The following is a 12,192-nucleotide window of genomic DNA, read 5'->3' on the forward strand; positions in this document are numbered from 1 at the left end:
TGACCGTAAATTTGCTTGCTCAGGCTCCATATCTGAGAGTTGCTTTTATCTCCCAGCCGGTTCTGTAGTTCGCGGAGGGACAGAAGAGTGCCCAAAAGGGAAATTAAACGAGTTCTTAACCCAATACCCTGCACACAGCCCTGTTCCAAACAGAGACTGTACCCCGAGAGGGAGAGTCGTCAGGGCCTTCTGTGGAACTATAGTCACACAGCCTTATAAAGCCCTGAACTAGACAGGAGCGATCGGTTTTAAGGCGGCCAGACTCACTGTCCCAGGGGCAGGAGCTCTGAGTAAGGGTCCATGTCACGCGGCCCTCTGGGGCAGAGGAGTGGGTACGAGCTGGCAACGGAGTTTGGATTCTGAGGCAGTTTTACATTCCTAAAATCTTGGCCCTGGAACCGTGAATTAATTAGAGCTGGTGCCACTCCCAGGGGAGGGAGCAGCGGCTGCAGCGCACCAAGAGGCCGGGAAGCGGGGAGCTAGAGAACCGCGGGCCCGTGCGGACAGGGCTCTGCCCACCGCAGCCGGCGACCCAGCGGTCAGGGCCAAGGCACTTAGACACAGGGACTTGTCCACACAGTGATTTATTACAGGAAGCTAGAGTGGTCAGGAACACGAAGAAACAAGTAGCTTAACACATGCCTGGGTCCCCTTACAGCGTCATTCCTGGAGTCGTGTTTTGGCGGGGGCCGCGCTCTGCCATACCCCCCCTGCCCCCCCCCCCCACCTTTTCACACTTCCCCCACAGCTGGCTCGATTTCTAGGCGGCTCTGGCTGCTCCCTGCAGTAAGAGGTGTCAGAGGCCGAGGGGGCTTCATTCCGTCCTTGCGTCTCTCGCAGTGCGGCCGGGGAGCTGCAGCGCAGGGTCACACATCGCCTGGGGTCCTTTGGCCTCGCAGCCGGAGCCGCTTCCCGACCGGGGCCGCCCGCTGCAGCGCTTAGTTTGTGCCAGGCTTGAGCCCCGGCCGGCCGCTCCGGGCTTGCCGCACCAGGTATGAGTGTAAACAAATCGCAGGAGCCCCAGCAGCTCCTTCATTACACGTGAAGCCCTGCCCCTCCCTAGCCCGTAGCACAGGGCTGCTGAGCAGGCCCCTCCAAGGAAGCGTGGGGGGGACGACGCTGTGCCTTTGTCCTTATGCAGGGAGGCGGGTGGTGGGACTCACCGCAGAACAAGAGTGGGAGCAGTTGGGCAGCTTTATTCTGAAGTTAGAAACTCAGCTGCCCTCAGCAAACCCCCTGGAACAAGGTCAGGCCCCTGGCAGCTGCAGCCTGGGCAGGGAAGGGATTTTGAGCCAGCCCGTTTACAGCTCTGGCTTTAGGAGCCCTGTAACCTCAGTGACCGAGAAGGTTATGGAGAAAGGCAGGCTTTGGCAGGGGCGGTGTGAGCGCTCATCCTACCGCTGCCGAGATTGGGAGACCCACATCGGCATTCCCAGGGGTCCGGGACAAGCCAACAAGAGGCAGGGAGCTGTCTTTGAGGCTTCCCTTGCCCTCCGAACCCAGCAAAAGGGAGAAAGAAAGCCACAGTCCCCGCACTCTCGCCGGGCTCGTTGCTCGGCTCCGACACCTTGCTCCCGAAGCTCTCCGGCTCGGCCAGGCTGGGGTTCCCCATGCCCGGAGCGCACAGCCCTGGAGAGCCGCCCGTGGGCGCACGCAGGGCACAGGAACACCCCGAGCCTGCTGCAGCCTGGAGGCGGGGTACATGGGGAGCAGAGCCCGCTCCTCCCCCCGCTGGCACGCGGGGAACAATCCCGAACGGGTCACTCTCAGCGGGCGGACCAGGAGCGCCCTGCAGGGAGCTCCGGTCCGGCTCTCTCCGTCTGCCGGGGGACCCCCTCCCGCCCGGCTCTGGGGCCCGCTGGCCGCGGCGCCCCGGGGTCCGCTCTCAGCCCCGCCGGGCCCTAGCAGACCGCGCAGCCGTGGCTCTTGCCGCTCCGGCGGGGCGGCTCCTTGGAGAAGGTCTGGGGCCGGCGGCGCTGCAGGGCCGGGCTGAGCCGCCCGGGCAGGTTGACCTGGCTCAGCAGCTCCTGGAAGAGGCCGACCACGTTGCGCCCCTGCTTGGCCGACGCCTCCAGGCAGGGGCAGCCCCAGTCCCGCTGCGCGGCGGCGATGCGCGGGTCGGGCTCGCCCGGCGCCAGGTCGCTCTTGTTCCCCACCACCACGAAGGGCACCGCGCCCCGCTTGGCCTCCAGGATCTCGTCCCGCAGCCGCTGCACCTCGGCGAAGGAGTCGGGCTCCTGCAGCGAGTAGACCAGGGCGAAGGCGTCGGCGCGGCTGATGCAGAGGCGCCGCATGGCCGGGAAGCTGTAGCTGCCGCTCGTGTCCAGGATCTCCAGGCGGAGGCGCAGCCCGGAGCCCGCCTCCAGCTCCAGCTCCAGCAGGTGCAGCTCCTCCACCGTGCGCCGGTGCCGCGCCTCGAAGGTGTCCTGCAGGAAGCGGCGGACCAGCGCCGTCTTGCCCACGCCCGCCGCCCCGAAGAGCACCAGGCGCACCCGGGCCTCGGGCGCCGGGCACAGAGCCATGCGGGGCGTCCGGGCAGCGTCCGACTCCTCCCGGGGGCAGCGCGCTGGGACCCTCTCGCCGCCAGACCCCGCTTGGCACCTGCAGGGAGCCGCCCGCGCCCGCCCTTTATAGCCGCCCGCCCGGGGCTCCCGCCGGCAGCCAATCCGCCCGCAGGGGAGGCGCTCGGGCCGGACTCGGCCGGGGACAGTCACCTGCGGGCCCCGCCCGAGGGCGAATGTCAGCGGCTGCCGGGGGGCGGGAGTGACGGGGGGTGGGGGGCACGGGACGGGGGTGGGAGTGACGGAGGGTGGGGGGCACAGGACGGGGGGCGCAGGTGCCGCCCCAAGCCCCTCGAGCGGGGCTCCGCCGTGCACCCTGCGGGGTTTGCGGGAGTTTCCTTTCAGCCCCCGAGCAGCGCCAAGTTCCCTCGGGCTGCGTCCCCTCAGAGCCGCTAGGGGGCGCTCCCGGGCCGGGCTCCGGGGCCCCTTGCACCGGGCGGGCTCGGGCCGGGCCGGACCGGGCGCTGCGCCTCCGCCGGGCCTGGGCATCTTTGCAAACACGGGGCGGCCCCTTCCCGTAGCGCCGGCCTGAGCCCAGAGCCAAGCCGCGTCCAGCCCCGTTGTAACGGAGCCGGGCCCAGCATGGGGAGCTGGGCTGGACGTTTCCTGCGGGACACTGGGTGGGGTCCTTCGGTCAATGTCTTGGGTAAGGGGGCTGGGGGGGCTGCCGCACCCCCTGGCTTGAAGCGGTTTCCATCATGTACAGTTTGATTCATTGGCTCCCAAGGCCTGGAGCGTCGCTGCCCGCGGGGGGCAGGGGGGGTGTCCCACCGGCCAGCCCCCCACCTGCCTGCGCACCATCACACATGCCCCCTGGGCTGGCGCTAAGGGAAACTGCACTGGAGAGAACTGCGGCCCTCAGCCAACGGGGAGCAGGGCCACTGGGAGGGTCGCTGGGGCAATGCCTTGGGGAGCGATGTGTAGCGGGTTCAGGAGCCCGGGTGCTGTTCTGCCGGACAGCTGGCTGCGAGAAGCCCCCAGGGGCTACCTGTGGGACCCCCATGCTGGGTAGGGAAGTCCGCAGCCTGGGTGGGTGGGTACAGGGAGGGGAGCTGCCCTTTGCTGCCCGTTCTCCAGGAGAGCTAGGCCATAGCTGGGTGTCAAAGCACCCGAACTCTCCCCGCCTGTGGGGAGGTGATGCTAGGGGAGTCTGAGCCTAAGGGGAAGAGAGAGAAATGGGGGTCCCATGCCACAGGGCAGAGCAGGCCTCTTATCCACCATGTCAGATGTTGTGGGGAGGGGGGCAGCAGGTCTCAACAGCTGGCCCTGAAGACACCAGGGTTGTGGTGCCTCTGAGTCTCCCAGTCTCCCCAGAAGACAACAGCAGGTAGGGGAAGCGGGGTCTGTTGGGGGCTGGGGTGGTTTTGTGTGTCTGGGGGTGGTTAGCGGGAACCTCCATAAGCTCAAATAGCCTCAAGGCTGTGGGAAGCGTCTCCGCCCTGACCCAAGCTGGGACTCTCCCGTCAGTGCTTTGGGCATATGCTGGGGGGCTCTCTGCACGTTGTGGGGAGAGGAGGTTGCAGTATTGATGTTGGTTTTGCACATGTGTTTCTGCAACATGACCTTATTGTGACAAGCTAAATATCATCCCCCATAACGATGCAACATCACGATGCAATATATGGGACAGAACATGGAGGATTTAGGGGACTACTTGTTTGATACCCTCTGTGCCTTCTAGGAGAGCAGATCTTTTAGAACAGAGGCCCTGATCATTGATGTTAATATAACAAACACCCTAACGGTCTCGAGTGTGCACAAACCCCGTGTATACCAGGGCACCATTCGAGCCCCCTGGTGTATTCAGGGAATTTTCCAGTGAAAAGGTTTTCCATGAAGTTATCAGCTACCCCCAGTGCTGTGTTACGGTTTAACATGCCCACCTCCCACATCATGGTGGGCATGAACAAGGGGCAGAGGAATGAATCCAGTTGGTCTTTCCCCTTTCCATCTGGGAAACACCTACAGGGAGCTGGGGAAACAGGGGTGGCCTTGGTGCTCCACTAGGGAATAGGGATGAGCTTTGGAAGGAAGAGTGAGGGGCTTAGGAGAAGAGAGGACGATGGGAAAGAAAAGAGCAGAACAGAGGGGCGGGGGAGAAAATTGCTGAGGGGAAGAGTAAACAAGGGGAGGCTGAAGCAAACCTGACCTTGAAGAAAAGTAAGTGCACTGATTGTGGACAGCCAGCGTGACCAGCTGTTGGGCACAGTGCCCTGTGAGAACATGTTCAGGGGGAAGGTGCTGCCCCCAGACTCCGGATGGGTCCCCACTATCACTGCTTGGGAGTGTGGCGCTGCCTGGTCCTACAGCATGGCCCAGCTGACACCACAAATAAGCGGCTTTTAGCTGAGCCCCTCGTGTGGGTCACATACAGATCTGTAAATGCACACAGGCTGTCAGCCATTCTGATACCACATTGCTTTCCTTCCCCAGAACTCTGAGGCTGAGAGAAGTGTGCAACCTGCAGGTGGCTTGGGCTATTTTATCTCACACTTACCAGGAATATTATTCATCTTCCCAAGAAAAGACACTACTGAATGGATTGTGTGTTCCTCCCTTTGTCTATTGTTCATCGCATACTGTATACTGTTCTCCCTGAGAGTGAAACATGATGTCCTACTGCAGTGAGTTTGCCAGATAACGTACCTGAAGGCATGGCCAGTGGCTCGGCTGAGGTGTGTATGACTGGCCTTGCTGGGTGTGGTCCTCTTGGGATAGTTTTTTGCTTTGCATAAAGTGTTGTGCTTGTAAAGCAATCAGACGTTAACACCCTGATGACTCTTATTGCTTCCATGGAAGATGACATGCCAGCCGGTCACATCCTTCCCGCAGATTAGTTGGGGTTGACTGGCCATGGAGCGTGGGTGTTGCTATCGTGTACAGGGGGCAGTGATCTTCATCTAGGTCCGAGCTGGTGACCTAGAGGTGAAGAACTCTGTCTTGGCTTTCCAGTCCCCTGAGCCAGACGGGTTGGGACAGGTGACCTAGACAGGAGAGACTCTGTAGCCCGTTTCCAGTCCTTTGAGCTCATCTCGCCTCCTTCATTTGAAATGAGTTTTTTTTAAATATTTCATTTCTCATTTAGTTTGACATTAGGAGGAAAGCTCTCTCAGCCACGACTTAGAGGATGGGGATGCTTTAAAGGTGACTTGCAAAGGAAATTAATTTAAGGATTAGGTGTTTGCCCTTTTTAGTTGTTTGTGGGGTTTTTTTTTAATGGGGTGAAAGCTGGAAAAGACCCCTTCCTCCAGATATTTTTCTGCTCATTTTTTAGTTGGGATATCCAGAACGTCAAGTCTGGCCTCCCTGGGTTCTGGTGAAGGACTTGGTGGAGGTCTAACGTGTATATTGGGAGCTCTCCCATGCCTGTAAAGAGTTAACACCTCATCCCTTCGATTAAATACACCCTTTCTCCCAAGAGTGTACTAGGCATTGCAGGTAAAGATGTGTAAACAAAAATATGTCTGGCTGAAACGCTCTCCCCTTCTCGGTAGTTTGGCTTCCAGGCTTTGAGCTTCCAGGGCAGAGGAGACTTGGATTTCTCATGTAAAAACCAAACAGAATGATTATTTATTTTTTTACAAACTCCTTCTGGGCCTTGCCTAGTTGCCCATAAATTAAGAGCTCTGAGGTCCACTGAAGATATTCCCTCATCCACTTTGTCTCTCTAATGTCCTGGGACCAAGACAGCTACAACACCACTGTTTATTTTCTGACCTACCCCTCATGTTTACGCTTGTCCTGTAGAGAGTGGGATGTTTCGTTTTGGTCCCCTTGGGCGTTGCCATTGCACTGGGGCTCTGAGTTTGATAGTTTCCCTAGCAGGTATTTCTTGTTCTAAAGCCCCATCTAGCTCTGTTTGGAGAGTCCCTGTTGCTCGTTCCCCTGTGGACCTGCTGAGTCCCCTGCTCTTGGGATGATTCTGCTGGCAGGGGTTCCTTTAGATGCCCCACACTCTCTCTCAGCTGCTGTTTGCTGTGGGGTTTTCACTGGAAGGAAACTCACTCTGCAGGCTCCCAGCACTCTCTGTTCCTGCTCAAATATTTACCTGCAGAATTAATGAGAAACAGTTTTCGTTAGTCAGCGAGTGGAGGTGAATGCCAGGGCTGCCCACACAGCAGGAGATTAGCTGGTTAATGGCAGGAGGGAAGGAGGTGTCAAACTGTGGGTCAAGTTGTGTATCCATCCATCAGCCTCAGCAGATGGAGCCCAATGAACCCCAACTGGATCCTGCCACTGCTCCAGGGAGACTTCAGATGATGCCCTCTGCGCCAAGGCTCACACTGAGCCATCTCTGGAGGCGCACGGCCCCAGCCCAACTCCAGTGGGTCCATCAGCTTCCTCAGAATCTAAATGTCACAGCGATGGTTTCTATTTTAGCCTCCCTGGTTGGGAAGATCCGTCCCAAATGTGACTTGGATCCAGGCTGCGAGCCTTCTTCTCTCTCTCTCTTGTGCTGGTTCACACAGGTGCGAGTGAGAGGAGAACTGGGGCCTGAGCCTGAGCCTACAGATGGACCTGCTGGGATGGAAGGTGTTAAGAGCACAGGGAGGCTGCTGCACTGGGGGACGGTGATGGAGGGGGGACTGCACGTGAAGGAGTTTGGTGATGGGGGCAGGGCCCTGTAATGGCCAGTGGTCAGATCTGCCGCTTTGTGGGTCTCCAGGCCTAACTCCTGGCAAAGGAGGCAGACGGGGCTCTGAGCTTGTGACGCCCACTGGCTGCAGCAGTGGCCATGGAAAGCAATGCAAGCTGTCCTGTACTCAGGTATCACATTTGAGGGAAGGATTGCTTTTCCATCACAATTTCCTAAGCCAGTTGCTAAGGCTACACACCAGCAGTTCAGCATTTGGAGCTGGGGTGATGTGAACTGCCATGGCCATCTCAGTGAACTGTTAACTCTGGGCCCTAAAGATGACCATTCAGGGAAAGATTTTTCCCAAGACACCTAGCTGCCCTGGAATTTGATTGGGAGGTAGGGGTGCCTATCTGCCATCGGGGCCTTTGAAAATCTTATACTCTTAAATGTCAACATTGTTGATTATTTCCCTGCTGATCTTTAGCAGAAACACCCAGCTGCTCTGGGGTTGTGAGCAGAGCTTGAGGAGGGTGCCACTACTTCCCCTCCCACAGGTTGACCCTTGATTTGCTGGGGTCTCTGTGCACACTCCCTGCCAGGTCTGTGTCCTTTACATGCTTGCAGAGGGGGGTTTCTATGGAAGGCAGTTTGACTGGGAGACTCGAGAAGCGTGCTGCTTGCCTGGAGCTAGAATTCAGGATGTGACAGAGCATCTGCCGAGACTGATCAAGCCCTCAGACCGCTACCCCTTCCTTCTTCTCCACGTGGGCACCAATGGTACTGCCAAGAATGACCTTGAGCGGGTCACTGCAGACTACGTGGTTCTGGGAAGAAGGATACAGGAGTTTGGGGCACAAGTCGTGTTCTCGCCCATCCTCCCTGTGGAAGGAAAAGGCCCAGGTGTGTGGGTGTCAGGTATCATAGGCACGGGAAGGCTTTGCTTTCCCAAACAGCCTGACGGCCCCCTGCCCATGCTCCACCCCCAGGGCCCACCCTGCTGTTCCCTTGGTGCCAGAGGCTGGGGCAGGCAGGCTGAGGGCTGCGGTGTGCCCCGGGGCCGTGCCACGCCGCCTGTCCTCCGAGTGCTGGGGCTGCGCTGCCCACCCAGTGCTCTGGCTGCGCTGCCTGCCCAGCGCTGGGGCTGGGGTCGCTCCAGCCACGCCGCCTGCCACCCGCCCAGTGCTGGGGCTGGCAGCTTGACCAGGGAGTGCCTTCAGAGGCGGGGGGTCGGGCCAGGTGGTGCAGCCCAGGCCGTGCTGCCTGGCGCTCCAGGGCCGGGGGCACTAGCCTGGGGCAGAGGCCAGCGGCCACAGTGGGCGGGGGGGAGGCCTGGGAGCACTGGGCAGGGGCCAGCGGCCACAGTGGGGGCTGGGCTCCAGTGGGTGCAGAAGGGGTGGGGCTTCAGGCAGAAGGGGCGGGGCTGGGGGGACTAGCCTCCCCAAGCCAGGGGTTCACCCGTGTCAGGCCCATGTCAGGGTAGGACCATCAAACTGTGGAGGTAAATGCATGGTTGCAGAGGTAGTGTCGGAGAGAGGGCTTTGGATTCTTCAACCCTGGGATGTTGTTCTGGGAAGAAGGATTGCTAGGAAGAGATGGGATCCACCTAACGAAGAGAGGGAAGAACATCTTCACAGGCAGGCTGCTAACCTAGTGAGGAGGGCTTTAACCTAGGTTTGCCTAGGGATTGAGACCTAAGCCCAGAGGTAGGTGGGGAAGTGGGATACCAGGAGGAAACACAAGGAGGAGGGTGTTACAGGGGAGGCCTCCTGCTTCATACTGAGAAAGCAGGACAATCGGCTAGTTATCTTAGGTTCATGTACACGAACGCAAGAAGCCTGGGAAACAAGCAGGAAGAATTGGAAGTCCTGGCACAAGTCAAGGAACTATGATGTGATTGGAATAACAGAGACTTGGTGGGGTAACTCACATGACTGGAGTACTGTCATGGATGGGTATAAACTGTTCAGGAAGGACAGGCAGGGGAGGAAAGGTGGGGGAGTAGCACTGTATGTAAGGGAGCAGTATGACTGCTCGGAGCTCCGGTATGAAACTGGAGAAAAGCCTGTTGAGTGTCTTTGGGTTAAGTTTAAAGGCAAGAGCAACAAGGGTGATGTTGTGGTGGGCGTGTGCTATAGACCACCAGACCAGGAGGATGAGGTAGATGAGGCTTTCTTCAGACAACTAGCAGAAGTTTCCAGATCACAGGCCCTGGTTCTCATGGGGGACTTCAATCACCCTGACATCTGCTGGGAGAGCAATACAGCAATGCACAGACAATCCAGGAAGTTTTTGGAGAGTTTTGGGGACAACTTCCTGGCACAAGTGCTGGAGGAACCAACCAGGGGCCATTCTCCTCTTGGCCTACTGCTCACAAACAAGGAAGAATTGGTAGGGGAAGTAGAAGTGGGTGGCAACCTGGCCAGCAGTGACCATGAGATCATTGAGATGGGGGAGGTCCTGGGCGACTGGAAAAAGACTAATGTAGTGCCCACTTTAAAAAAGGGAAGAAGGATGATCCGGGGAACTACAGCCCAGTCAGCCTCACCTCAGTCTCTGGAAAAATCATGGAGCAGGTCCTAAAGGAATCCATTTTGAAGCACTTAGAGGAGAAGAAAGTGATCAGGAACAGTCAGCATGGATTCACCAAGGGCAAGTCATGCCTGACCAACCTGGTTGCCTTCCATGATGAGATAACTGGCTTTGTGGATGAGGGGAAAGCAGTGGACGTGATATACCTTGACTTTAGCAAAACTTCTGACACGGTCACCCACAGTATTCTTGCCAGCAAGTTAAAGAAGTATGTATGAATGAATGGACTATAAGGCAGACAGATAGCTGGCTAGATTGTCGGGCTCAACAGGTAGTGATCAATGGCTTGATGTCTAGTTGGCAGCCGGTATCAAGCAGAGTGCCCCAGGGGTCAGTCCTGGGACCGGTTTTGTTCAACATCTTCATTAATGATCTGGAGGATGGTGTGGATTGCACCCTCAGCAAGTTCGCAGATCACACTAAGCTGGGGGGAGAGGTAGATACGCTGGAGGGTAGGGATAGGATCCAGAGTGACCTAGACAAATTGGAGGATTGGGCCAAAAGAAATCTGATGAGGTTCAACAAGAACAAGTGTAGAGTCCTGCACTTAGGATGGAAGAATCCCATGCACCGCTACAGCCTAGGGACCGAATGGCTAAGCGGCAGTTCTGCAGAAAAGGACCTGGGGGTTACAGTGGATGAGAAGCTGGATGAGTCAACAGTGTGCCCTTGTTGCCAAGACGGCTAACGACTGCATTAGTAAGAGCGTTGCCAGTAGATCAAGGGAAGTGATTATTCCCCTCTATTCGGCACTGGTTGGTGAGGCCACACCTGGAGTATCGCATCCAGTTTTGGTTCCCCCACTACAGAAGGGATGTGGACAAATTGGAGAGAGTCCAGCAGAGGGCAACGAAAATGATTAGGGGGCTGGGGCACATGACTTACGAGGAGAGGCTGAGGGAACTGGGATTATTTAGTCTGCGGAAGAGAAGAGTGAGGGGGGATTTGAGAGCAGCCTTCAACTACCTGAAAGGGGGTTCCAAAGAGGGCTGGAGCTTGGCTGTTCTCAGTGGTGGCAGATGACAGAACAAGGAGCAATGGTCTCAGGTTGCAGCGGGGGGAGGTCTAGGTTGGATATTAGGAAAAACTATTTCACTAGGAAGGTGGTGAAGCACTGGAATGGGTTCCCTAGGGAGGTGGTAGAATCTCCATCCTTAGAAGTTTTTAAGATCAGGCTTGACAAAGCCCTGGCTGGGATGATTTAGTTGGGGATTGGTCCTGCTTTGAGCAGGGGGTTGGACTAGATGACCTCCTGAGGTCCCCTCCAACCCTGATATTCTAGGATTCTATGAATGGATTGGCTTTTGCTGCTGCATCTGGGTCTCCCTCCCAGCCAGGGGCCTCTGTGGAGGTGGAAATGGTTGGGTTGCCTCCAGCTGAGCCCTAGGGCTTCCCAGGATCCGGTGGGACAGGTGGAGCTACAGGGAACGAGCCCGCGCACCCAGATGCTGCGTCACTGACCTCGGGCTGTTGCCTCAGGATCTTATTGCACCGTTCCCCATTCCGGCCCAACCGCATCACTTTTCACTGTAGCATTACAAGTGGGGATACTTTATTGGTCCTGCATGCTGCCCTGAGACCTGGTCCCGCTGCAGAACACAGGGTCACTCCAGCCAAGTCAGGACATTCCCACAAATGAGAGCAAGTGGGGAAGCTCTGGTTTGTATTCCACTGTCTTTGATAGATTGGTGAATGTGGCAGGGAGTGTTCTGATCACAGTAGGGGAGGGCTGGGTTTATGTATAGAGCTGATCCATATAACAGCTACCTACTGTCCCAGGATATTGAAAGGTGGGTGCCTTACCTCAGGCTTGGGGCTCAGCTGCTCAGCCATATCCTTCCCTGTCAGGATCCCCGCAGCAAACAGCAAATGAGACATTTCAGCCCTTCCAAACCCTCTTCTGGCTGGCCTGTGGCAGTGGGAGCAGCCCCAGAAGGCCCAGCCCCCCCGCAGCGCACTCTTGCTCGACAATAATATTTGTGCAGAGCCGGTTCTACAGCTCAGCACTTTCCAGAGCTCGTGCTGTACGTGGGCATGTCAAAAACACAGTGGCAGGGATAATTCCAAGCAAGGCAGGATGGCCCCGAGCCAAAGCCCCGGCTGGAGAGCTCAGCTCAGCTACACGCTCCAGGCTCTGTGATCTCCCTGGCAAGCTGGACCTGTTTGCAGTAATACCTGAGAAGGTGTAGAAACCCCATGTCACCTGCAGCCAAGACCCCTGCAGCCTAGACCACCTTCTCCCTCCCTGCCTTCACTAGTCAGAGCTCCCTTTAGCTTGCAAGCTGCTTGGGGCAGGAGTATGTGTCTCAGGCAGAATGTCTGCAAAGCACTTAGAAGATCTGGAACATGGTGCGTACATTACAGAGAAGCCCCTACAGTGAGCTGGGCACCAACCAGACCCATGGCACTTAAGCACGACTCAGGCCTGTGGCGGGCCGGCCACGGGTCCGGCTCAGCCCTGCG

At 57.6% G+C, this 12,192-nt stretch overlaps 1 protein-coding gene across 1 annotated transcript; it reads right to left on the reverse strand.

Annotated features, from left to right (window-relative positions):
* Window positions 1-745: 745 nt before the first annotated feature.
* On the reverse strand, window positions 746-2,599 carry LOC141994331 (ras-related protein Rap-2c-like). Its single transcript, XM_074964538.1, has one exon. The coding sequence runs from the start codon at window positions 2,520-2,522 to the stop codon at window positions 1,902-1,904; it is 621 nt and encodes a 206-aa protein (XP_074820639.1). The 5' UTR covers window positions 2,523-2,599; the 3' UTR covers window positions 746-1,901.
* Between the last annotated feature and the right edge of the window lie 9,593 nt (window positions 2,600-12,192).

Source organism: Natator depressus, chromosome 10, assembly GCF_965152275.1.
Source record: "Natator depressus isolate rNatDep1 chromosome 10, rNatDep2.hap1, whole genome shotgun sequence".
Lineage (NCBI taxonomy): Eukaryota > Metazoa > Chordata > Testudines > Cheloniidae > Natator > Natator depressus.

What these genes read in the sequence shown, in the direction of transcription:
- LOC141994331 (XM_074964538.1), bottom strand. Translation starts at nt 2,522, where the DNA reads ATGGCTCTGTGCCCGGCGCCCGAGGCCCGGGTGCGCCTGGTGCTCTTC.